This window comes from Pyrgilauda ruficollis, unplaced genomic scaffold (assembly GCF_017590135.1).
Source record: "Pyrgilauda ruficollis isolate IOZ18807 unplaced genomic scaffold, ASM1759013v1 scaffold16, whole genome shotgun sequence".
NCBI lineage: Eukaryota > Metazoa > Chordata > Aves > Passeriformes > Passeridae > Pyrgilauda > Pyrgilauda ruficollis.
The window spans coordinates 303,643-330,301 of record NW_024514764.1 but is presented as its reverse complement, the minus strand read 5'-3'; the positions used below and the strand labels follow the sequence as shown (position 1 = coordinate 330,301).

Sequence of the window (26,659 nt, the reverse complement as noted above, 5' to 3'; positions counted from 1 at the left end):
TTCTTGGAGTGCTGAGCAGCCTAAAAATTCAGGAATTTTCTCCTCTTCCATTTCCACGCAGCAGCATTTTCCCATTTTTGGTACATTTTATGCAATTCGGGACTTCTCTGTACTCCCTGACAGCATTTTGAAACTCCAGATGTTGGAAGTGAGAAACCAAACCAACACAAGACGTCGTTCCCTTGAATTTCTCAACCCCAATTTTAATTCTTTTGCTTTCTCTTCATTTTGTTTTGCAGGTATTCCTTTGGTAAGTGACTAAAAATGAGCCAAAAGCTGCAGTAATATTTTGTTGATGCATTTGTGGGTATGTAGCTTTTCCATTTTTCCAGCTTTTTTGCTTTTCCTCTGGCATGTTTAAATTTTTTCTTTTTTCTCTTCTGCTGGCATATTTAAATTTTGATTTTTTTTTTTAATTTAAGTGTATTTTTATTAAGTTTTTTATTAAGCTTTTGATTACATTTCACTGCATTTCTTTCTGCCTTAAAGAAAGGAAATTCTGTAAATTGAGGCTGAGGAGAGTTGGTGGAAGGGTTGTGTTTGAGAGGAAGGGAATGAAGGACATTCCTGGGAGGGAATCTCCTCCCAAATTCCCTTTCCACAGGTGATTTGGATATCAGGAACTTCTTTATTCCTATCATGGCCTTTTCCCTGGGATGAGCTGCAGGTGTTGCTCTCTTGGAAGTTGGATTTTTTTTGCAGTTTTCCAACCCATTGTTAAATGGAAGATTAGAAATCCTGCTGGAAGCATTCCTCTCTCTGGAAATATTTGGAAAACTGCTGCTTTTCTGGGAATTGCTGCCATGGAATAACACCTTAAATCAGCCTCTTTGGCTGTGTTTTCTCCCTTCAGGAATGCCATGGGATGGGTGGGTGGAGAAGGACTCTGGATCATGGCTGGAAATGGGATTTGTGTTCCCAACTTGTCCCAGATGGAATCTGGTCACTCAGAAAGAATGGTCCAATCCCATTTGTGTGTTCCAGGGAGGTTTGCTCCCTTTTCCTTCTGGGAATTGCGGCTGTCTCCTCGTTCCCAATGGAATGTTCTGGAATTCAAGTTGCTCCTTGAACTGTCTGAGGGATTCTGGGAATGCTGAGGTGGAGACCAGAACGTGGAGAACTCTCCATTCTGCTCCATGAAGCATTCCAGATAATTCTTCCCTGTTAAACGTGGATATTTAATCCAGGACAACACAAACCCAGAGGATTGGCCTGGAGCTGCTCATCCTCTGGGTGTGTTGCTGATGGGTGTAGAAAAATGGTTTGTTTTTGTTGGTTTTCAGGCAGTGTTTAGTATTTTTTTGTGTCCCAAGTGGAGATCCCCCTCCAAGGAGCCCTTTGTACGCAGTGGGGTCTCTCCCTTCCCCGTTTTTGGCGTGAGGGCTCCTTCGGAATGAGATGAAGGAGATGTAAATCTGCAGTTCCTTTTGTCAGAATACAGGAAAACCACAATATTTTTGTTATAATATAGCTGAAACAACAACGTTGTCATCCATTGCTGGGGCAGTACATTAAATATTGCTGAGCTCTGGAAGCCTCATTCTTTGGGAGCATCTACTTCAAAGCAAGATCCTAAAAAAAAAAAAAAAGAAATTCCTGGAGAGTTCTTTGTAAGTGCTGACTGTTTCCTATCCCCCTCCAGGAAGTGTGGAGGTTTTTTTTTTTCCTACATCTCAGGATGGATTTTGGTAGCCTCTGTTCAATCTCCAGGCTGTCCCTGTGAATTTTAAAGAACTCCAGAACCTGGAAGTAACAACAAGCTGTGGGATCGATTGGTATTGCCACAGGTTTTGCTCTTTGCTCTTAGTCCTGGTGGGGAAAAGTGATTAAAAACCATCCTCACTGGAGGGAAGGAGCTGGGAACCAGGAATGCAGAGCTCCAGGCTAGGCTGTTCATCCCTGGAGGCTGAGGAGCTGCTCTGGCATGCAGATCCTGGAGTGGGCATCAGCCAGGCCTGGAATCAGCTGAGCTGGGATCACTTTAGGCTTGGTTTATTCGTGCTCTGATGTAAACCTGGCTTTGGAGCCAGCAGGGTGCCCTCAGTGAGGGGTGGAGGAGGTGGCACCTGGGTCCCTCCTGTGGATGGACACAGATCCAGATCCACTTTTCCTCCTTATTTTTGGAAAGGCACAGTTGTGGTGAGGCTGTTCCTGGCTGGGTTTTTGGGATGGATGGGCTGGATTTTTGGGATGGATGGGCTGGATTTTTGGGATGGCTGGATGGATGGATGGATGGATGTGCTGCCTGCCCTCCCTGGAGCACAGCTGCAGGACCAGGCTGCTCCTCCAGAGCTTTCCTGGCTTCTCCATCCTCAGCCTAAATCTCCTCCTGGAGTTTTGCTGTTCCAAGGCCTTTCCCTCGTGTTCTCCCTGGTGGAACCCCTGTCCTGGTGGCCTGGCCTGGCTCAGCTCTGCCTCCCTCTCCAGGTTCCCCCTGTGCTGCTGGGATTAGAAAGAGCCCCCAAGGCAAATTTCTGCTTTATCCTTCCTGAAAATTCAGGAGCTGTGTCCTCCTGGCTTGGAATGAGACCAGAACTGCCTCGCCAGGTCTGTGGTGGTGCCACCTTTGCTGTTTCTGGCCCTGGGTCCTCTCCTAGAGCAGGAGGAAGCTTCAGCCTGAGATACCCCCAAGGACTCCTCCACGTGGGGATTTATTATCCCTGCACTAGCAGAGGCTTGGAAAAGGTGCTGCTCCTTTCCAGGATTTCTTTTTTTCCTCTCTTTTTCTGCTCTGCCTTCTGGTTTTAAGGAACCTCCAGATATTCAGAAGAAAGTTTGAGAGTCCTGAGTCTGTCTTGGTCAAAAAAAAGGTGGCACTGGGGAGTTAAAAGCAAGAAAACTGCAAGGATGGAATGAGTTGTGGTGGATCTGTGTAGAGAAAATCCAGGGAAAATGAGGTCACTGTCCAGAGAGATCCTGAATTATTCCAGTGGTTATAGGATGCCTGTTCCCAGCCAGGAAAGGCAGGAATGCACTGCTGCCCTCGTGGCTATCAATGGGATCATTAAACAGAAGGGATGGAGGAGCAGCTGATCCCATTTGACTCCTGATGCTCCAAAGTGTCCTGTTTGGAGCCAAAGCAAATGTTTCCTTAGGGATCATTCCAGAGAGCCTGGCTCCTGCACTCCTTGCAGGCCAGAATTAGAAGCACATTTTAAAAGCAAAAATAATTTTTTTTTCTTCCCCTCTCTCTCCCAGTAAACTTCCTTGTTAATTTCGGTGTGGAGAAAAGACAATCCCTGAACAAACTCTGGAGGTTTTTGCCATTATCTGTAAACATGGAATGAGCAAATAAGTGAGTTCCTACCCAAAATGCTGCCCAATTTGATATTGCATCTATTAGCTCAGATTTTGAGCTGAAGTGTGTTTTGATTAGAAGTAGAATAAAAAGTTGAGAGCCGAGTATTTCTAATTCTCCATCACTTGTTAAATCCTCACTCTTTGCTTCAATGCAAATTGTTCCAAGGAGGATTTTCTTTTAAAAGGTCTTCAGGGATCTCGAATTTTAGATGTGCATTGACATAAAATTAAATGTTCGAGTGCACAGCTGGGGTTCTGGGTGAGATGGAGGAGATGTTTCTGCTCTGTGAGTGTTCCCAGGGAAGGGGGGAAGTTTTCCTGTGGCTGCACCAGCCTGGAGAGCTGTGGTCGTGGAGGAAAATGAAAGGAAAATGAAACAATTGAGGTCAAACTTCACGGGTGCAGGTCCAAAGCTTGGCTTAAGGTGGGGATGGGCTGAGCTGTGCTCAGAGCTGAGCTGGAGATTGCTGCAGACCCCTCTGCAGCGGTGGAGGCAGCCCAGGAGAATTCCCTGGCAGAGAAACTGTGGCTGCTCCATCCCTGGGAGAGTCCAAGCCAGGCTGGAGCAGACCTGGGATAGTGGGAAACTGCCCATGGCAGGGGGTACGGCTGGACCAGCCTAAAGCTCCCTAAAGCCAGGTCCAGGGTGGGATTCTGTGAGTTCCACGTGGCAGCACAGAGTCCCCAAGCTCTGCTGGTGTGGGGAGACCCTGGAGCAGGATGTGGGGTTGGGCTGCTCCATGTTATTCCCAGAGAGCTCTGCTCCATTCCCAGCAGGACACCCTGGATCCCAGAGCCCCTGGCAATGGCTGGGCACCCAGCTGCCCACGGGCTGCTCTTTATTCACCCCCCACACCAGGATGGGAGGGCTGGAGCTGCTTCCCAACCATTCCTGCCTAATATTGGGATCTGCTGTTCCTATTGCTGCTGTTAAGAGTGGGAAACTTTTCTCTCTGTCTTATTAAATCTATTTTTCAAGCTGTCACTTAAGCAGGTCTAGTGACAGAGTCGGATGTTTATGTGGCCCTGGACACTTGAACTCTGGTGTTTTCAATCACAACAGCACCTTTTGCCAGCCGGTCTGAATTAAAAACTCCCCCTGACCTTTTACCCCCAGCCCTCTTAAATTCATGCTTTAAAAACAGCTTAATGAGGGGTTTACTGGCCCAATTGGAAGTTTTTATTAAAACCTATTAGTGAGCTGGAGTAGCCTGCCTGAAGGAAACGATTAGGCCAGAGCAGCTCAGCTCAGAGCTGGCCCTTAGCCACTCCAGGTTTTCCCTAAACTGCTTCCAGACCCACGTTAACCCCAGTGCTGCAGCCTGCACGGAATTCATATCCTCTGCTTTAATTTATGCCTTGTCTCATTCCCTGCCCAGCCTCGCCCCTGCTTGGGTTTAATGTTGTTAGGCCTGCATTAAAGGGCAGCAGGGCCTTGGCTTGTTTGGGACCCCGGTGGCTGTTATCTGCTGTCAGGAGAGCATGAGCTTGTGTCTGGGAACACTGAGTAAGGAGGCCAGAAGCCACACTACCTCTCTTTGGTTCTCATTTCTTCCCAGGACATTCCCTGTTTGGCACGGAGAGCTGCTGCCCGTTCCCTTGTGTGCTAACCAGCAGCAAAGGCGGCTCTTCCCAACAGAACTGGAAACAAGGTTTTGGTTCAGGGCCTGTAAAGTGGGGCTGAGGAATATTTCCAGGGGAAAAAGTAAAGATGTCAGCCTCAGAGTGAGGAAAACATTATTACTTCCCCCTGTGTAGGGGAAGAGTTCCCCCAAATCTTCTGCTGCCCCAGGGAGGAGGTGTGGAGCCTGCTTGGGCAAAGCCACCATGCTCCCGTGCTCCTGGAGAAGCTTTCCATGAGGAACATCCCAGCACAGTGAACCTGGAGATGCACTGGGGGAGCAGCCAGGGTTTGAGGTGAAATTGGGTTTTTTGGGGGACACAGGAGCTGCAGGGTGGAAATCCCAGCTGGCTTCTGCTGTCAACTTCCAGTTGGATCTCAGCTTGTTTTCTCTAAGTCTGTGTTTTTTATTAAAAATTAGGCCAGTGGTTCTTGCCTGTCTTCAAAATAAACCTTACAAGGCTGCTGAAGCTTTGGAGATGTTATCTCCATGTTCATATCTCCATGGATTTGAGGGATACAGGCCAGAGCTCCACATTTTCAGGACAAACCTCCAGTGGAAGGTGGCCCTGCCCATGGCAGAGGTTGGAATGGGATGGGCTTTAAGGTCCCTTCCAGCCCAGACCATCCCAGGCTTCTGTAAAGCCAAACCAAAGGCTGAGATTTGGACTCTCCCTTCCAAAACCTGGTTTTAGCCTGGAAACGAGCCCGATTCCCTCCTAATAAGACAATAGTAGCAAAATTAATGGGGAATAAAAGCAGCAAATTTCCAATGTACCAACCAGGCTGCTCTTTAATTGACAAATATTTCGGTTCTGGGATGCACCTTGAGCATGATAAAGCAGAAACAATCCCAAAACAAAAAGCAGTGGGTCCCTCTCCACACCCCACGTTCCCCCAGAGTCACCTCCTGCCTGGATTTCTCCTGGCACATGGCTGCACCGACCTTGGTGCATTTAAAAAAGAATGTTTAAGGAAAAATCTGCCATTAAAGTTATTACTGTAAAGTACTGCCTTTGATTGCGGCAATTATGCAAATGAGCTGAAGGGATAAAATCCTCCTTAACGAGGCCTGATGGAAATGGTGGTGCTGGAAGGAGTGCAGAACTTCTCCAAAGAGCTTTCCATGCCTGGAATTTTCTTGCAGCCCTTTGCCATGTTCCTGGATCTCGACCTGTGTCACTGCTGACCGGCCTGCGGATGTGATTTTATTTTCCCTTAATCCAGGAATGTAAGTGGGTGGAATGGGAACGCTGGCCTTGCAGAAAGTGGGAAAGCCTTTCCCTGAGCAGATTGTTTCTGCACAGCTCTTGTGACCGGCTTTTGGCCCGGCCTGGAGAAAAAAGAAACAAACAAAAATGCCTTTTGCAGGCACGGGTTTCGTTCTTGGGAGAAATTCGGGAAGAATTCGGGTGGTCAGGCTTTGGAAGGGGCTGCCCAGCAAGGTTTGGAGTGCCCATCCTTGGAGGTGTCCAAGGAATTCCTGGAGGTGGCACTCAGAGCTCTGGGCTGGGGACAAGGTGGGGATCAGGCACAGCTGGGATTCCATGCTCCTGGAGGGCTTTTCCCAACCTTAGTTTTTATGGGATTTTGTGATCTTTCTCTAAAAATGGACCTGGTGATCCTGGAGGTCTTTCCCAACTTTTGTGATCCTGGCATTCCATGATTTCCACCAGGAAAGGTGAATTGGCCTGGGTGGCTGTCAGGGGTGGAGCTCTCCTGGGTTAAGGCTCAGACTGAAGCTTTGCCAAGCTCATTGGAATTGTCTCCAACGTTTGTTTCAAAGCAGAGAGTTGGATCCTTGTCTCCCACAATGTGGGAAAACATGTCCTGAGTTAGATGGGAAGTGTCTGGTGTTGGATGTGGCTGAGGGAATTCTCTCCTGTTCCTGTCTGGTGTTTCAGGGTTTGGCTGTTGGAGCAGAGCTGAGGGGTGGCTTTGGACTGGGTCAAAAAAGAGGGAGAGGGACTTTTTGTGGGGGCAGATCATGACAGGATGGGGGGCAGTGGTTTTAAACAGCAGAGGGCAGGGATAGATGGAATATTGGGAAAGAATTCCTCCCTGTGAGGGTGGGGAGGGGCTGGAATGGCTTTCCCAGAGAAGCTGTGGCTGCCTCTGGATCCCTGGAAGTGTCCAAGGCCAGGCTGGAGCACTGTGGGATGGTAGAGAGTTTTGGGATTGGAACTGGATGAGCTTTAAGGTCCCTTCCAACCCAAACCATGCATGATTCTACACTAGGAAAAAGGCAATTAGCTTAATTAGCTGTAATTGCTCTTCCTGTGTAAGACTGAACCTGTTCTCAGGTTCACCTGCAGAGTTTGATCCTGGCTCTGAGCTCTCCTGGGCTCCCTGTCAAGCCAGCACTTGTTCTTATCTTGCAGGAGCCTATCTCTTATCTCTCCCAAGCTTTCCCTGGATTTGTGTTAAGCCTCCCATTAAACCCCAGGCTCTCTGCCTGCTCCCAGTTTTCCTTCTGTGCAGGAGCAGGAACAAGCCTGGGGTTCAGGGAAGTGCCAGCTCAGTTCTTAAAAAAATATCAAAATCTTACAGCAGCCCTTTCCCAACTGGGAAAAGGTGGGTGTGAACTCCAGCTCACGTTTTGAGGAGGATTTGATCTCCAAACATCCCAGCTTGGGCTGGTTGCTCCCTGTTTGTGATAAAAAAGGGATTTTTTAAAACAAGAAAAGCTTGTTCCAAATTCATTATAAACCAGGGAAGTGCTGCCCAGCACCAAACTGCTGCCACCACTTTGGGCTGGAGTTCAGATGGTGTGACAAAGCCTGGGGACGGGATGACCTGGACACAGCTCCCACTTCTTTGGGGTTTAAGGAGATCCCATGGAATTCCCCAGCTGGAATGAGGCTGGGAAGGGGTGATTAATTCCCCCACTCCTTCAGGGAGTGGGAATTTTAATGACCCCAAGGATACAATCCTCCCTTGGTGCATCCTGCAGGAAAGCTGAGCCCCACCTGCCCGGGCTGGGATGGGATTTGGGATGGGAGGTGTGGCATGGCCACTGTCACCTGCAGGGTTCTCCCCTCTCCTGTGGCACAGAGGGATTTGGAAGAGAAAATCAGGGATGTGGGGCTGCTCTGAGCCTGCTCCAGCTGTGCTCACAAATATCCTGGGGGTTGTTGCTTCTCCCTCTCTTGGTTGTTCCCATTTTGTTACAAAGGATGAGTTTTCCCTCTGGAAAACCAGAGCAAAGTCCCCCAGCAGGGCTGACCTGCAGCACCCCCACAAAGTGCTCCTGTAAATCTTGTATTGTGGGATTATTTTCAGCCTTTTGCTCTATTAAAAAAAAAATAACAAACCCAGACAAGCGTTTAAAAGAAGATTTTTGGCAGGTGTGACAGCAGCTGCAGAGGACACTGGCTTTATTTTATGGAATCATGGAATGGTTTGGGTTGGAAGGAACCTCAAAGCTCCTCTTGTTCCATGGACAGGAACACCTTCCACTATCCCAGGTTACTCCAAGCCCTGTCCAGCCTGGCCTCCACCTGATTTATGGAATTCTGCTGGATTTTAAACCTTTGTCGTTGAAGGATCTTGAGATGCCAAGCAATTTTGGCACTTTGTGTCCCTGCAGTGTTTACCAGCTGTCCCTAACTCCGGTGAAAATCCACCTACTTGGCTTCACCTGGAAACAACCAGCACTAGGGAATGTTTGGTGAGCCCAGAACCCACCTAAAAGCAGAATCCACCTCAGAAGTGGGAGACAGGAGGGTTTTCTCCTGATTTTTAGTGAGAAAGACAAGCTGGGGAGGCTCCAGTGCAAACAGTGGATCCGTGCTGGCTCCCACAGGCTGACACCTCTCAGCATGGAGCTGTCTGAATTCCCTGTGCTGTCTCCAGGCTTTTGATGGAGGGAGGATGAGCTGGGCAGAGCTGCCTTCAGGGCTTGCTTCCATCCAAAGTTCAGGTCTGGCACTGGGGAAGAAGTTTTGATTTTTATTTTTGTGTTTTCCTGAAGTTAAATAAACTTTGATGTGCAGAGTAACCCCTGGATAATCACAATAAACCAAAGGGCATCCAAGGAGCTGCTGGAGTTTTTCTTTTCCATTATCCACAGTCACTTCCAACTTCTGATTTATCTGTGGCTCCTTCCCATTCCGTGCCCTTTTTCTGCCCTGATCTACATCCCATAAAAGTTTTCTGGCAGTGATTGATGAGGGTGATTCCAGCTCTTCCCATGGAGTTTTGGAGCTCCATTTCTCCTGGGGATGATGGGTCCTGGTGGATGTTCTTCTGTGGAAGAATTATTAATTAAAGGGTTGAGATCTTGGCATTGGACACCTCAGGGCAGCTGGGACTTGTGTGGGGAGCTCAGAGGGAGGTTGGACCCTTTTTAAGGAATCCAACTCTTGAGATATTCTCCATCCTTTTAATTGATCTGGGGTGTGGAAGTTTGGGTGGAAGTCCCATGGATTTTGGTTGCTTTCCATCAGGAATATTTGATGAGCACAGAAGAAGTTTGGGTCAGGTTAAATGATTGATTTTTTTATCTTTTATTAATCAGTGAGGGGATTGGAAAAGCTCTTGGTCTGGAGCACATTCTCCATCTCCCTGCAGGATCCCAGCTGGAAGCAGCCACAACATTGCAATAAAAATGGAAAAAAAAAATCAATTTTTCTGCCCTTTCTGATACTTTCTTTTGGCCATGGATTAAAAATCCATTCATTTGAGCAATAAAATTAAGGCTTTTTTCCAGGACATTTGTCCTGTGTTCTTATCTATTCTTATCCCTTTTTCTGCAGGAAGGAGGAGAAGGAATGGTGTGGGATTATTTTTTCCCCTTCTTTTAAGTTGTCTTCTTAAGATATTTATTTGACAGCTCGATGCTACCGAAGGTTAAATATTGTTTAATTGTATTTATGCTGGCAGAGCCCCTTTTGGAATTCTCTGGGATTCTTCACAAGTCTCTATTTTGAGCTTTATTGCATTTTCTGTGTTCTCTTCATGCATCAAAACTGGAAGTGAGAGCCAGAGGTCAGGTTTGATCTTCCTCTAAACCCAGACTCCTTGATCTGCCCGAAGCAGGGAACAAACTCCATGAATGGAGCTGCCTGTGGATTTCTTCTTGAAGTCCTTTTGTCCAAAAATGTTTCCTTGGTATTATTTGTGGGAATGCGCTGGGGTTGAGCAGATTTCTGGATCAACGGAAGGAAAAGTCAGGATTTCTGGAATTGCTGCAGGTCTTTTTGCCTTGCCATCTTTAAATTAGGAAGAAAACGTGTTGTAATTGAGAGATAAATACAAATTTAGACTTCAGTGGTAACAGAAATTGTGTGGTTTAGTGAGGTTGTGCATGTGAAGAGCTCTTGGCAACCAGATTTTCTGTATTCATACAGAATACAGATTTTCTATATTCATACAGATTTTCTGTATTCCCCTGCCTCTCCTCCCTTTAAATGGGAGCAGGAGCTCATTAAAGACTAAGCATCATTAAAAACCAGTTTGGAAGGGACTTTGTGGGGTTTCACTGCATCATCTGAACTCCTGATTTGGGGTTAAATCAGTCCAAGATCAAATGGGCAAAACCTGAAGGGAAAGAGCACAAAGTGCTTGAGCCGTGTCTCAAAACCACCAGGGAGCTCAGGAATGGAGCTGCCACTTCTCCTGCTGTCCCCAAGGTTTGTTTGCTGACAGGAATTTCCTGGGAGCTGAAATATTTAGTGTTTTTCTGTCATTCGTGGCATCTTTGCACACAAGGCTGCTTCCTGCTGAGCCCTGTGTGGGCTGCCTCGATTTCCTGAGATATTCCCCCAGCCCTGGGGTGTCCCAGACTCATGTTCCCATTCCTGATTTCAGGGCAATGCTACCTAGCCAAATATTTCTGGCCACCCCCTCACTGCATCCCTGCAACTCCTCGAGAAATGGGATTCATTTATTTACTTTAAGCCCAGGGAAATGATTTTTCTCATGGGTTTTTTTTCCATCCCAGGCCGGGTGAAACCGCAGTGTTAAGCCATCCTCCTCCCAGCCATCCCTGGGAAGCTGGAAGGAGCCAAGGTACATATTTGCTGTTACTCCAAGCAGATAAGTGTCAGGATTTCAAAGCAAATTGCAGCTGAAATCTGTGCTGCACCTCAGCTCCCGTGGCTGGACTCAGAGGAACTCCAAGTTTTATGGCAACTCTCTGGTGTTTTCCTGTTCTTTTTAAAGGGGTGGGCCTGGATGCATCCCAAAATTACCTGCAGGAGAGAAGGCTCCTGGGTGACCTAATTGGGGATTTTGGCACCTGAAGGAGCCACAAGAAACGTGGATCTTTGCTTTGCTTTCTTCTCTTTATTTCTACGTTTTTAGATACTTCACAAATAATTTCTCTTTAATATCTGTGCTTATGTGGTGGCTTAGAGTGGGAGGAGGTGTGAAAGGATCCTCAGGAGGGAAGAGCCATGGAAAAGGTGAAGGATGAGGGGCAGAAACCTCCAGGGAAACGGTTCTTGTCCCTTGGTTTGTGTTCCTGAGGGAATGCTGTTGTTTTGGAAGGGACAGTCCGTGTGATGTGCCTGCCAGAGTGACAGCACAGCCCTTTGTCACAGATTGTCACCAGGGCAGCCACTGCCAGGAGCTTTTTATTCATTAAATACAGGTTGGGAACCAGCAGGGGGAAATCCCAGGTGTAAATGTGGGGCAGTGTCAGTGCACTTGGATTTGCCCAGCTGTGCTGGATATCTCAGGGAAGGCACAGCCTGCAGAGACAGAAATTCCCAGAGGGATGGGCAGGGGAATGCCAGGGGAGGTGTCTGGGGGGGTAATGCAGAGCTCTGGCTCTTCCCATCTGTCCTTTGCTAAGCTTTAAAATCCCACTTTTGTCCCCTTTATCACAACATGTAAATATTTTCCCTTCTCATTTACATGGCTTCTTAATATTCCTAATAACATCCCTAATAATTCTCCTGGCTCATTCAGCTTTTCAAACAGGCAGTGGCCAGGGAGAGGAGGAGAACACTTCAAAGTTAATATTTGGTGTTTTAGAATCAACCCTTTAAATGTGAGCTGCAGGAAATCCAGCTCTGGGATTGGTGTCTCCATGGAACTGATGCCTTGGGAAGGCTGACCTAGAACAGAGGCTGGGCAGAGTTAAAGGATAAAACAGGGATTTAGTAAAAGGCTTCCATGGATCCACCTTGGGCAGTGCAAGAGTCTAGCCAGGGCTACCCCAAGATGAACCAACATGGTCACAAAATGGATGAAGTCTCACATTTTTAGAAGTTTTGGTCCATTCTAGCCCAGCCAGGGCTACCCCAAGATGAACCAACATGGTCACAAAATGAATGAAGTCTCACATTTTTCGAATTTTTGGTCCATTCTCATATTAGAGTTAATTGTCTAACTACAGCTTTAGGTTATCAAGTCCCATCCTGCTTGTTTTTCTCTCTTCAGCCCACATTGTTTGTGCTCTTGGGCTGAGATTTGGATCATTTGTCCCCAGCTAGAGCAGGAATTGTTTTGTCTCCCTGCTCTGTGCACAGAGCTCACCATCCCCTGATGTGAAGCTCAGACCCACACACTAAAGCAGCACAGAACCTGAAAAATACAAAAGCCAAACCTGAGGCATCAGGCTGGCCCTGATGTGACCTGGCTGTGCCCGAGGCTCTGGGGCCATCCCTGGGCTCAGGATTCCCCAAGGCTCCAGGATTCCCAGGTGTTTTGGCTGTCAGACCCTTGGGATGGGAGCTGGAGCCTGTGGAGAGGTTCAATCCCAAAGTGTCATTTGGGGTTTAAAGTCACCCCCCAAACCAGGAGCAGGGATAAATCCCCATCCCTGGGGGTTGGAGCCATGCTGCAGCTCCTTCTCTGTCCTGGAAAACCCTTCCTCCTGTTTAGCTGGGTTGTGGCAGCCCAGGGATGTAGCTCCAGTGGTGATTTCATCTCTTTTTAAGTTTATTTTAAGAGAAAGTCACTGGATGCTGATATTTCCCCCTCCAGGAACAGGGAGAGCTCAGAGATCTGCAGGGAAAATGCTCCAGAGATGGTTGAGCGGGGGAATTTGGCCAGGACTTTCTGGCACACAGCTTGGACAGTTCAAATAATTTATTAGAATATTTTCCCATCTGTTTGTTATTATTAAATATGAAGGAGTGGTGTTGCACAATCTTACCTTTTGGATTTATGGCCAGGAGAAATCAGTGAAGGTTTTTATTGAGTACCTTTTAACTCTGACTCAGTTACAAACAGCATTTTGAACTTCTCCTTGGTGAGGTTTTAAAGCAAAATGAAATTAAAGCAGCTCCCAACACGTGCTGCTCTTTAAGGGTCAGCACTTTCTCTTTGGAAAATGATCCTGTACAGGAATATCTTGAAGGGTTTGATTTCATTTTTGAGTCCTGGGGTGCCATGGATGCTAAAACTCCCCTCTCTGCAGATGCAGCAGGAGAGGATCTGGGCACTCCTTTGGAATTGCAGTTTCCCTCCTTTGGGAAGCTTTGCTGTGCTCTCTTCTCTTTATTTCCACATTTTTAGGTACTTCAAAAATAATTTATCCTTAATATCTGTGCTTGTCTGGTCACTTAGAGTTGCACACTCTCACTTTTATAAAGGGTTGGTCTCTTAAATCCTTTTCTAGCCCAACTGAGAATTTGCAATTAGATTATTTTTAAGGTCCCTTCCAGCCCAAATCATTGTGATTGTATAAAAGAAAAACAGGGTTGTTTGGGTTTTTTTTTGTGTATAAAATGCAATAACATTTAAAAACAGGCTGGTTAATAATTATTTTAACAAATAACAGATTTATTCTATTTGGATTTGGCTCCCTTTTCTCGTTTCAGATGATTTTTAACCAGAACATTTCTCCTTCCTCTTGCAGCCAGGGTGTCACTGGGTGCCACACGTGGCCTCAGGTGGTTGATAAATCACCAGGATAAGCAGTGCTGGTGTTCCAGCTGCCTTCCCACATGGTTCCAGTTAGGGAATCCCAGCCCCCAGCTTCCCTGACAAGTTCCCCATCAATGACTGAACGTTTGCATCAAAGCCTGGGCAGTGATTTCTGTCCAGAAATTGAATTCATTCTTGGAGCAAGAGGTGCTGCCATCCACTTGAAATTTCAGGATTAAAGCAGTGGCAGGATATTTTCCCAGCTTTTAGAGTATGGATGATAAAATCCCTGAGCTATACATGTTTTTTACAGTTTTACAATTCCAGGTTAGTTTCATGTTGCTGAACACTTAAAAACTGGGTTTTTTTTTTGCTGGATCCTTCTGTTCTGGGGCATGTACACGATGATCTCGACGGTCCCTCCCACCCCAAAGCATTGTAGGACTTTTCAGCCTGATTTAATAAGTGCAGAGTGAGGACTGAAATCATTCATCTGGTTCATTTTAGGCACTGAAGTCATTTGGATTCCTTACAGGGGGAACAAGTTTTGTGGTGCTGGGACATCTGTGAGGAGCTGTTTAATATCACTTGTCACTAGCCTGGCTGATTGTTGTTTTCATGTGGTCAATTCCAGCGGTTTCCAGCGAAATGTAAAAAGCTGCTGCTTCAAATGAGAAGCAAAAATCCTTAATTATATGGCGGGGAATGTGCTCACAAGTGGCCGTGATGTCACTCACGTGGCAAAGCCACCACCCAGGCTGCCAGCAGCACAGGAAAATCTTAACTTGTGTTATCATGGAGCTGCTGGATCCTTCCAGCTGGCAGCAGCACCCAGGGAATGGGAATTCTGGGGGGAAAACTGCTGCTTTTCTGCTCCCCTGCTCCCTTTACCAGCAAGGCTCCCTGGTGTTTGCAGCAGGGCTGGAGCAGGGGATCTTTGGAGCTGCCCTAGGTGGATTTTTTTGTGACTTTCTCCAGGAGCCATGAGGGTGGGCAGGCCCTGGCACAGATTCCCAGAGGAGCTGTGGCTGCCCTGGATCCCTGGAGGTGCCCAAGGCCAGGCTGGACAGGGCTTGGAGGAGAGGAAGGTTTCCCTGCCCATGGAAAGGGGGTGGAATGAGCTGATCTTGAAAATCCCTTCCCACCCAAACCATCCCAGGATTCTCTGACCAGGAATTCTCACTGCACTCTTGTGTTACTTTATGAAATGATGCTAAACTGGGGGGAGGGGGGGCATGTTGTTGTTGGTTTTTGGGGATTTTTTGTTTTGTTTTGGGGGTTTTTTTGGGTTTTTTCATTTTGTTATTTTTGTTTTGGATCACCAGGGAGATTTTCAGCCTTGGCCCCTAATTCAGGTGTCTGACCATCAGCTTTTCTGCCTGTGTGTGTCTGCTCCTCTTTGCACTCTGCAGGGAGAGAACAATTTCCTAACCCAGCTGACTTTTAGGGCTTGGAGGAGAGGAAGGTTTCCCTGCCCATGGAAAGGGGGTGGAATGAGCTGATCTTGAAAATCCCTTCCCACCCAAACCATCCCAGGATTCTCTGACCAGGAATTCTCACTGTAACTCTGTGTTACTTTATGAAATGATGCTAAACTGGGGGGAGGGGGGGCATGTTGTTGTTGGTTTTTGGGGATTTTTTGTTTTGTTTTGGGGGTTTTTTTGGGTTTTTTCATTGTGTTATTTTTGTTTTGGATCACCAGGGAGATTTTCAGCCTTGGCCCCTAATTCAGGTGTCTGACCATCAGCTTTTCTGCCTGTGTGTGTCTGCTCCTCTTTGCACTCTGCAGGGAGAGAACAATTTCCTAACCCAGCTGACTTTTTGCCATTTGTCCCATAATCACCAAAAAAGCTGCTGCTGCCTCCTCCATCTCCTCAGATCTCTTTCAAATCAGCTTTTTGAAAGCAGCTTTTTGATTTCCTGAGATCCACATTTGGTCTCCTCCCTCTTGCTCCCCCTTCCTTTGTTCCTGGAGGTTCCTGGAGGTTCAGGCTGTGGGTGTTGGGGTCACTTCTGAGCTCATGGTGTTGCAAAAGGCCTGGATGAAAGCAGCCCTGAAATGCAGCACATTTCCAGCCCCGAAGCCTCCTTGGAGCTGGTTGGGTTCCATGAGGGATGGGGCTGAATGGACACTCTTGTTTGCTTTTATTGGGATGGAGGGATGTCCAAAAGGACCTGGAAATACCCATTTTCTTATTTAGCTGTAATCCTGAAAAACAGCCTTGAGTGTGGACAGAGCAAATCCCCTTTTAGAATCAGAAAAATCATATTTATAGGTACTGGAGTGGTTTTGTCATGGTCTCTTGTTTAAATAGGATCTTTTTTTGTTGTTTGGGTGGTTTGGATTTGTTTTTTAGTTAAGGTTTTGGGTGTAAAAGATGATGCAGGAATTCTGCAATCATTCACATTGGAAAAAAACCTCCAAGACTATTTCAAGTCCTCACCTTGTCCCCAGCCTAGAGCACTGAGTGCCACCTCCAGGAATTCCTTGGACACCTCCAGGGGTGGGCACTCCAAACCTCCCTGGACAGTTCCAATGCCTGAAACCCTTTCCATGAAAAAAATTCCTTCTGCCCTGGTAAATTCCATCAGAAACTACTCATGGTCTTCTTTTAGAATTTAGGAAAAAAATATCTTCATGGAAAGAGTTGGCAAGCCCAGGGCAGTGGTGGAATTGCCATCCCTGGAATTGCTCAAAAACCACGTGAGGCACCTGGGGACACGGTGAGCATGGTGGCTCTGGATTGATCATTGGACTTGATGATTTAAAAGATCTTTTCCAACCTTAAAAATTCCACAATTCTCACACAGACCTTTCAGATCCCACCCTTGGTGTCCCTCCTGTGTCTGCTGGGTGTTGGACGGGGATATCTGCCTTGACGTTAATTAATTACTCAACAATCATTACCCTGACCTACACCTGCTCCATTCAGGGAGAAAAATCAAGGAGGCAGAGATGATATTCCATGAGAGATTCACTTCACATCCATGGGGGAACGCATCCCCTGGCCTGGATTTTTCTCCTGCAAACACTCTGGGTGAAAATTGTGCTCGCATGAGGATAAAACTGAATCTGTGCAGGGCAGTGGGGGCCTCATGTGACACAGCAGGAGAAATTTGTTTAATTTGCTTTTTATTTCAAGGCTGGCTCACTGTCTGCTGGCAAAAGCCCTTGCCAGGTGCCTTCGTGGTGTTGGGTTTAATTTGTTGCTGCCTGAAGTGTGCGAGTGGGGAATGGCAGTTTGGGATGGGGAGGAGAGCAAATGAGGTTGGGGTGATGCCTTGAGAGGCTGCCTGGAACAGAGGCTGGACAGGAAAGAATTAAAATTAAAGGAATAAAAAGGTTAAAGGAATAAAGTAGGGATTTATTAAAAATCCTCAAAGGATACACCCTGGGCAGTACAAGAGCCTGGCTGTGCTACACCCAAGATGGACAATGGGTCAGGAGTTTTCACACTTTTATCAGTTTTGGTCCATTTCCATCTTGGGGTTCATTGTCCAATTCCAGCTCAGGTGATGCAGTCCCACCCTCCCAGACTGCTCTCCTCAGTTCCCTGTTGTTTGCACTTTCTGGGGCTGAAGCTGCAGCGGTGTCCTTGGTTCTGGGGCTGGCAAAGGATTGTTCTGTGTGCCTGAGCTGTGAGGAGAGCTGCTGACACTTTATGTGAAGTCCAGAGTTATGTACCAGGGCAGTCCAGAATCTGAAAATACGAAAGCTCAAACTGAAGGCATTGGGGGAACAGCTGCTCAGGGGTTCTGAAGCTGCCAGAAAAGAAGATTTAACACCCAGCAGACACCTGTTTGGAGCAGCTCAGCTCCTCGGGCACATGGCACGGGGCCTGGCTGGGAGGAACAGATGGGATGAGTGTGGCAGGTTGTGCAAAAAGCTGGGAATGGCTCTGGGATGAGCTGCTATGTCCTTGTGTGGTGCTGAAGAGATGCCTTAGGATTTTAGCGTTTCTATTTTTCATGTATTTGTAGTAAATTTGTAGCTGTGATCACCTGCTCCTGGTGGTGTCCCTTGTCCTGGGCCTCTCCTGCCTGGCTGTTCCCATTTCTCAGCCAGGCCCTTCCAGCCCTTCCCATTTCCCTGTGGGACACATGGGCTGTGTGTTCACAAGCTCTGCTTTTCTTCAGGTTGGACATGAGCAGGAATTTCCCCATGGAAAGGCTGGTCAGGCTTTGGAAGGGGCTGCCCAGCAAGGTTTGGAGTGCCCATCCCTGGAGGTGTCCAAGGAATTCCTGGAGGTGGCACTCAGAGCTCTGGGCTGGGGACAAGGTGGGGATCAGGCACAGCTGGGACTCGATGCTCCTGGAGGGCTTTTCCCAACCTTAGTTTTTATGGGATATTTTTTCTCTAAAAATGGACCTGGTGATCCTGGAGGTCTTTCCCAACTTTTGTGATCCTGGCATTCCATGATTTCCACCAGGAAAGGTGAATTGGCCTGGGTGGCTGTCAGGGGTGGAGCTCTCCTGGGTTAAGGCTCAGACTGAAGCTTTGCCAAGCTCATTGGAATTGTCTCCAACGTTTGTTTCAAAGCAGAGAGTTGGATCCTTCTCTCCCATCATTTTGGAAAACATGTCCTGAGTTAGATGGGAAGTGTCTGGTCTTGATGACCTTGGAGGCTTTTCCAGCTTAAATCATGCTGGGATTCTGCCCTTTTCTTTGGCCAGCCTCTAAATTGGGGGGAATCCTGGGAATGCTCTGCCCTGCTGGGCTCTGAGCCATTCCTGGGCTCCTTCCCCTCACTCCCTGGGATTTGAGGCACAGCTCACTGGCCGTGTGAGGCTTTTCTGGGATGGTCGAGATGTTGAGAATCCTGGAATGGTTTGGGTTGGGAGGGACCTTAAAGCTCATCCAGTCCCAACCCCAACACCTTCCACTGTCCCAGGGTGCTCCAAGCCCCATCCAGCCTGGCCTTGGACACTGCCAGGGATCCAGGGGCAGCCACAAATTCTCTGGGCAGGAGGATTTCAGGGAATGCTGTTTCCCATCTGCTGGGACATCTCATCCTCCCTGGCCAGTGTGGGCACCTTCTCCTCACCTTCAGTCCAAGTTGGAGAGCTCGTGGTTTTTCATAGGAACAGGGCTGAACTTATTTTCCGTCCTTGAAGAGAGAGTAATTAAATCCAGTATGTACAGATCTCTCAAATTGACAGCCGCCCACAGAGCTAAAAACAGGAAATCCATTAACTTCATTATTTAAAAAATAAAATAAAAATCCTCCCAACTGATTCCTCTGTCACTTAAAGTTCTGCATGGAAGGAGGGCTAATTTAACGCTGCATTAACTCCCAGTTATCACCCTCCTGTTACCTAAGTAGTTCCTAATGACTACCCTGGAGAGCACTTGGAAGCTTTTAAAAGTTTTTATGCTAAATTTTATTTTTTTTTCTGGGTAGTTTATACTTTAAGTACAAAAGTTCCTGCTAACGTTCTCCCAAATCTTCCAACAACAGCCAGAACTTTTTCTGGTGGCTGCAGAAATGTGAAGTATCCCCAGGCTGAGGTGATTTGAGCAAGAAATGGGAAATGTTCAATAATGGTGGTTGAAGATGGGTTTGGCCCTGGGAAGCTGGGTCACATCTTGGGTTTGTGTTGTCCTGGGGTTGGGGTGGAGGACTGTGGGTGCTGCAAGCCTGGAGAGGTTCAATCCCAAAGTGTCATTTGGGATTTAAAGTCACCCCCAACCCAGGAGTGACCCAGACCCTGGAGCAGGGATAAATCCCTTGCTCTGCAGCACAGATATTCCCAACAGGTGCTTGAAGGCTGGAGCTGAAACCAAACCACGCTGGGTTTCAGGGAGGTGGGCTCGGGAGCAGGTCTGATTCCAGGGAAAGTCAGTCTGGATTGGATATCTCCCTCCCCTTGGCTGCTGGGCTGTCTGACACACAATATCCATAGGGAGACAGCTGCACTGGGAGCTGGAAAATCTGGATCTGTTGGAGCAGCATTTGTCTGTGCCATGCAGACGTGCTCTGGGTAAATTTGATGTGTGGGTGTTTCTGAACAAAGAGAAACAATTGGCTGTTTTCACCTTGTCCTGTGTTTTAGGAAGGGGAATTAATAAGAATTAATTACGTGAGCTCTCTCTAGCATAGCCAGGTGGGAGGGTTGATTTTGACCAGGTGATATTTTTGAGTCAAAAAAACAGAAAAACAGAAAATTCATTATGCTTGGACTGAGTTTTTATCTTCTGAAGGCTTTCAGCCCTTCCCTCCCTCCCTGCTTTCTCCCTGATTGTCCAACAAAATGGTTTGGGATGAGGAGACTGGGGGAAAGGACTGTGCTGACTCCTCTGCAGCCATGGCCAGGCTGTGCCAACTTGGGATGGTGAATTTATTTATGGTAAATAATAAAGATGAAAATTGGACATCACTTGATGTCTAGCTACAAATACAAACCCTCCATTGCCTGAGGGGTTCGAGCATTTGGAAGACACTTGAAAACCCTAAAAGGAATAGAGGAAAGTGTATTTAGGTTTGGGGTTTGCTTCTTCCCTTCCCTCCTCCCCTCCGGCACATCCTCCTGCTCCTCCCCTGCCCCAGCAGAGACCTCTGGAAAATCCCAAACCATGGATTTTGCCACGCCAAGTTCCGAGCGTGTCCCGAACCCTCGGAGCGCGTGTGGGGCGGGCGCAGCCGCCATTGGAGGTTGATTTTATTCCCTTTTTTTTTTCCCCCAAAAAAACCCAGCCCGTGGCTCCCTCTCCGGCTGCGCCAGAGATAACAATGGGGGGCTTTGTGCTGCCCTGCAGCTGCTGAAATTTGACGAGATCCAAGTGAGGAAAACAGGAGCAGGTGGGTCAACAACATGACCCTTTCGTTCCCAGCAGTATCAGTGAGCCCGGGAATAAGGATGTGTTGGTTGGGGCTTGGAGGATGGCAGTTGTCTCTTGGAGAGAGCCCTGGTGGGGTTTGCTGCTGTTTATGGGATGGGTTTCACCCCCAAGACTCCAGGATTGGGGAATGTTACTGGAGGTCGTTGGTCCCGTCATTCCCAGATTGTTCAGTGGTTTTGGGATGCTCCATGGCTTCTGTGTGGATGCTCCTGAAGCTCCCAATGTCCTGAAGCTCCAATATTTGCCTTCCCATCCCACAGCCCCAAAGTGGGGCTGTCCCAGATGTGGCTGCTCCATCCCTGGCAGTGCCCAGGCCAGGTTGGACAGGGCTTGGAGCAGCCTGGCACAGTGGAAGGTGTCCCTGCCATGGCAGGATTGGCACTGGGTGGGCTTTGAGATCCCTTCCAACCCAAACCATTCCATGATTCTATCCCAGTTTCTTCTCTGAGTCCCCCAGGCCATGGAGATGTCTCCTTCCTGTCTGTGTTTTTTGCTGCCCTACAAAATGTCGGGTGTGGGAATTGCTGCAGTTGGAGGAGGGTTTGGGATGTGCTTCCCAGGGTGTTTGGTGCACATGGAGGATGTGGCTGTGTTCACCTCCTGGCACTGCCACATCAGCAAATGCATCTCACTGTAGAATCCTGGAATGGTTCAAGTTGGGAGGGACTTAAATCATCACCTTCCTCACCTTCATCACTGCTCCCATGTGATAGCAGCAAGAGGAGGGCAAAAACCAGGAGAGAAATCCTGGAGTTCATGGGCTGGGAGGGTCAGTGAGGAACCCTGGAGAAATCCTGGAGTTACTGAGCTGGGAGGGTCAGTGAGGAACCCTGGAGAAATCCTGGAGTTCATGGGCTGGGAGGGTCAGTGGGGAACCCTGGAGAAATCCTGGAGTTCCCTTCAGGTGTCACAGTGTGTTTGGGCTCTGTCAGCCCCTGAGTGGTGTTCAGAGGTGACAACACTCAAAGCTCAGCAGGGACGTGGCTCCAGCCTCAGAGCTGTCTAAGAATCTGAAGGATTTGGACTCTGAGGCTTTCAGGGCAGATGTGAACAACTGTGTGTGAGTCAGCGGGGAGGAACGGGAGGTTCTGCTGATGGATTTGGAATTCTTGGGCCTGGTATCATCTTACAGCCCAGTGAGGGTGAGCTGGAGCCCAGCTCCCCCCTCGTCCCCTGAGCTGTGGATTCACTTGTGCTGTTCAACATGTTCATCTCCTCAAATCTTCCTGACTGAGCTGGAATTTTTATAGAAACCGCAACACAGGAGGATCTGGGATAATTCCAGCACCCCCAGCACTTCCAGTGGCCATGGAGCAGCATCCAGCAGCAGTTTGTTTGCACGAGATGAAGCCTGAAAGAGGAGTGGGCTTGGGGGTCTTCTCCAAGCTTAATGTAAGAGTCTGTGCTGGAAGGAAGAGGCCAGGACAGGTCCAGGACAAGGATGGATGGATGGATGGATGGATGGATGATGCAAGTGGGTGATGGATCCCAGAAAACTGATCCCACATGGGCAGCTGTGGAGACTCCATCCCTCAGGAAGGGGGTTGTGAATAAATCAGAGCCTCTCCCAGCTTATCTGCCCCTAAACCTGGTTTTAGCAGGACCTTGAGGCAGGAGTAGAGCCCCACATGCCCTCACCAGGGAGCAGCCAGAGCTGAGCAGGATTTAACCCCAAACTGGGTGAATTTTGGGGCCCAGACTCCTGTCCCAGCCTGTGAGTAGAGTTTGTGCTTGGCTGCACTTGCAGTTAAACCCAGCTTAGGGCTGGCTTAGCTGCAGAGCAGCCGGGGGTGCCAGGGCTGTGCCCAGCAGCTGGCAGCGCTGTTTACTCCGTGCTGCTCCCGGCACAGCTCCATCCTGCTGTGCCAGCTGGTGCCAGGATTCCAGCCCATCCCTTTGGGATAAAAGCACAGGTGCAAAGCTGAACTCGTGGTCTAGGCCATGCCAGCAAGGCTTGGCTTGGCTTTGCCCACGTGGGTGCTGGGAGCATCCTCCTGGAGCCGTGGGATGTGCGGGAATTGTCCTGCAGGATGCCAGCATCCTTCTGTGCCCCTTGCTGGGGTTAAAAACCAAGCAGAGAATGCTGCTGGTGTGCCCGGCTGGGTGAGGGCAGTGCTGCTCTCCATGGGAATGGATGCCCAGGGATGCAGGAGTTTGGATCCCACCCCAACACCCATCCCCAGCAGGGCAGGGTGGTGATTACCATATGAAAACAGGGATAACAGTGGGATTCTTGTGCCGGCGGGAATGAGGGAGATCTACGACCCTTTTGGTGCCAGTCAGCCCCGGAGCTGCGTTCAGGCACAATTAACCTTTCACTTTTGGGATGAACCGGTGCTTTCCTGCTGCAGCTGCTTTTGGGACAATATTCCTTACTTCTCCTTCCAGAAACATTAATTTGGGCATCTGGGGGGGCTGTGCTGGGAACCACAGGCTGTGTGGAGGGAGGAGGGGGAGTTTTAAATGGCTTTGATGTGTAATCTGAGTTTTAAAAATTCCATTTTGATTTAAGGGTTTTTTGCACATTAAGATTAAAAAAAAGGAGGTTTCACGACTGTTATTGGAAATATTTTCAAGGAAATTCAAAGTGGTTTTTCCTGTGTGACAACATCAAATCAAGGGTTGGAAAAATCTTGGGGTGGGGGATCAGGGAGCTCAGGCTGAAGCTGGAAGGGATTGATGTGTTTGGAATGGATTTGGAATGGGTTTCCCTGCCTCTTTGGGCTGGGTGAAGGAATTGTTATGGATCAAACTGGTGAAGTGCCTGGAGAAACCTTGGGAATGAACCAGAGCCGTGGGCACTGCCTGGTTTAATTGGCATAGCTGAGAATGTCAGAGCCTTGATGGCTCCACCAAGGAATTTTCATGAATTCTGATCAGCAATGTGCAATTTAATGTCTTTTTTTTTTTTTTTTCATGGTTTCAGAGTACAATTCTATCACACAGAAATATTTGAGAATCAGAATAATTGGAGGTGGGACAATGCTGCAGCAATTTAGTTTTGGCAGGGATAAATTGGTGCTTCCAGACATGGTGAGGGTTGGACTTCACCTGTCAAAACAGAGCTGTGTGTTCTGCCTCTCTTGGAATAATCATTCCAATGTTTGTAGGCTGGGATGGAGGAGAAAATGCAAAATACAGATTTGCATGGATTAGGTGGAGTCTGTCTGCTCCAGAGGATCCAGGGAATGGATTCGTGGTGGGATCCCACAGCTCTGCTTTGAGCTCAGTCTAGGGTAATTTGGTTAAATCCAGGGATGTGTAAAATCCAACAGTTGGTGGAAGTGGCCTAGTGGACAATTTTGGTACCTTTTTGATTTTTTTTGTGATTAAAATTCCGAGCTTCTCATTGCACTGAATGTTGATGATGACAAGACCTAATGGGATCTTAATTGCTATTTTTTGAAGTTAAAACTGCCCCATTTTGGCAAAAATCCAGCCCAGTCCATGGCACTGCTGGATCCATCCATGACTGGAGGAATCAGTGGCGCTGCTTGCTTGTCCCGTGCCACTTCCCAGAGCACCTAAATCTCATTTTGTTTGCTTCATAGAAGTTATTACTTTTTATAAAATCCCCCCTTTTATGCAATTTTTGCTTGGAGAAGAACAACACAACCCCAAAGCTTCAAACCCCTGAATCCCTGCTGTGTGGGATGTTTAGTTTAGGGCAGCTGGTGCCTGATTTCCCCCAAATTAACCTTAAAAAGCATTCAAGGTCTTTTGTTTGTTTTTTTTTTTAATCCTTCCATTTAAATTTAATTCCAGGATAACTTCCATCACTTGCACCATGCTTATTTCCTTCTTCACTTCTCGTTGGCCCTGCAGGATGGGAATCACAGCTCCTGGAGACAGGATTCCTGGGAATATTCCTGTGCCCCCTCTGGACCCTGTCCCGCCTGCCCCAGGGCTCTCCTCCTTCCAGGATTGTCATCTGGAGTTTCCGCTGGCTGATTTTCAGGATCATGCTCGGAGCGGTGAGTGGGAATTCCCCTTTGGCTTCTTGGAGGTGCCAGCAGCAGGAATGTCCCATCCCAAATGTCCCATCCCAGCTGGGAATTTGCCAATCCAGCGCCTCGGGGTCTCTTGGTTTGGGAGTTTTCCCACTAAGGAGGAAAAGCTCCCTGCTCTGGTCCTCAGGATCCTTCAGCTCGCTCCTCCTGGTTTTGTTTTGAGGAGGAAGAGCAGGAGGGAATGATCTGTGTGGATGTGTTGGTGCTGCACTTGAGGGGCTCCTCCAAAGGAATTAAAGGGAACTTGGGCGTCGTGGCTTTTCCACAAGACTCTTGGAATCCTGTGGGTAATTCCCAGCTTTCCCTGGATTTCTTCTCCTTTGTTTTTTGCTTTTCTGAGCTGTCACTCTCTGCTCTGTGCTTCCAAACTGAAAAATTGCTGCAGAACTGTCCCGGTGCCAGAGGGAATTCCCAAGCAGCTCGTAAGGGAGTCCATCAAGACCTGACACATCCCTGTTAAAACAGGGCATGGCAGGGGCGTTCTCTCATCAGCTCCATCTGCTTGGACCTTCCAGAACATCCCAAAACTTTAAAGCTGAGGATCATCACTGTAGGAGGAGTTGTTGGGTTTTTTGGAATTTTGCCTTAGAATTTTTTCAGGGATCTCAGGGTGAAGGTTTTATTTGAGGCATTTTTTACCAATGGGATCTGAACCAAATGTCAGCACATCCTGAGGGATGCAGGCTGGATCCCAGGATCTTGATGCTTCTTTGGATTCAGCAAGGTGTTTTGTTTGGTTTTTTTTTTTTTTAATCCTTCCATTTAAATTTAATTCCAGGATAACTTCCATCACTTGCACCATGCTTATTTCCTTCTTCACTTCTCGTTGGCCCTGCAGGATGGGAATCACAGCTCCTGGAGACAGGATTCCTGGGAATATTCCTGTGCCCCCTCTGGACCCTGTCCCGCCTGCCCCAGGGCTCTCCTCCTTCCAGGATTGTCATCTGGAGTTTCCGCTGGCTGATTTTCAGGATCATGCTCGGAGCGGTGAGTGGGAATTCCCCTTTGGCTTCTTGGAGGTGCCAGCAGCAGGAATGTCCCATCCCAAATGTCCCATCCCAGCTGGGAATTTGCCAATCCAGCGCCTCGGGGTCTCTTGGTTTGGGAGTTTTCCCACTAAGGAGGAAAAGCTCCCTGCTCTGGTCCTCAGGATCCTTCAGCTCGCTCCTCCTGGTTTTGTTTTGAGGAGGAAGAGCAGGAGGGAATGATCTGTGTGGATGTGTTGGTGCTGCACTTGAGGGGCTCCTCCAAAGGAATTAAAGGGAACTTGGGCGTCGTGGCTTTTCCACAAGACTCTTGGAATCCTGTGGGTAATTCCCAGCTTTCCCTGGATTTCTTCTCCTTTGTTTTTTGCTTTTCTGAGCTGTCACTCTCTGCTCTGTGCTTCCAAACTGAAAAATTGCTGCAGAACTGTCCCGGTGCCAGAGGGAATTCCCAAGCAGCTCGTAAGGGAGTCCATCAGGACCTGACACATCCCTGTTAAAACCAGGGCGTGGCAGGGGCGTTCTCCCATCAGCTCCATTTGCTTGGACCTTCCAGAACATCCCAAAACTTTAAAGCTGAGGATCATCACTGTAGGAGGAGTTGTTGGGTTTTTTGGAATTTTGCCTTAGAATTTTTTCAGGGATCTCAGGGTGAAGGTTTTATTTGAGGCATTTTTTACCAATGGGATCTGAACCAAATGTCAGCACATCCTGAGGGATGCAGGCTGGATCCCAGGATCTTGATGCTTCTTTGGATTCAGGGAATGCCTGGATGTGGCACTCAGGGCTCTGCTCTGTTTGGCAGTGTAGGGATTGGTCATGGATGATGATCTTGAAGTTCTTTTCCAGCCTCAGTGATCCCAGGGTTCTGTGGTTCTGGATTGCTGAGTGAATTGACACCAAGTGTAGCCAAACATCCCCAATTTCCTTTAAAATTGATCTGATCACCAGTTTGCTTCCTGCTTTCCTTCTAAACTGGGATCTGCCTGAGATTTTTTCCTGCAGATGTGTCTCATATATTCTGAATTATGGGGCAGGCTGGATATGAAGGAAAACTCTGCTTCCCAAACATCTCTGTTCCCGT

At 48.0% G+C, this 26,659-nt stretch overlaps 1 protein-coding gene across 1 annotated transcript in view; it reads left to right on the top strand.

The window, feature by feature from the left end:
* Positions 1 to 26,659, top strand: part of LMF1 (lipase maturation factor 1) — a 140,707-nt gene that overhangs the window by 19,690 nt on the left and 94,358 nt on the right. Inside the window, exons 3-4 of the mRNA XM_041462069.1 lie at positions 240 to 250; positions 24,408 to 24,556. Of these exons, the coding sequence (XP_041318003.1) occupies positions 240 to 250; positions 24,408 to 24,556 (160 nt within the window). The remainder of the gene's footprint in view (positions 1 to 239; positions 251 to 24,407; positions 24,557 to 26,659) is intronic.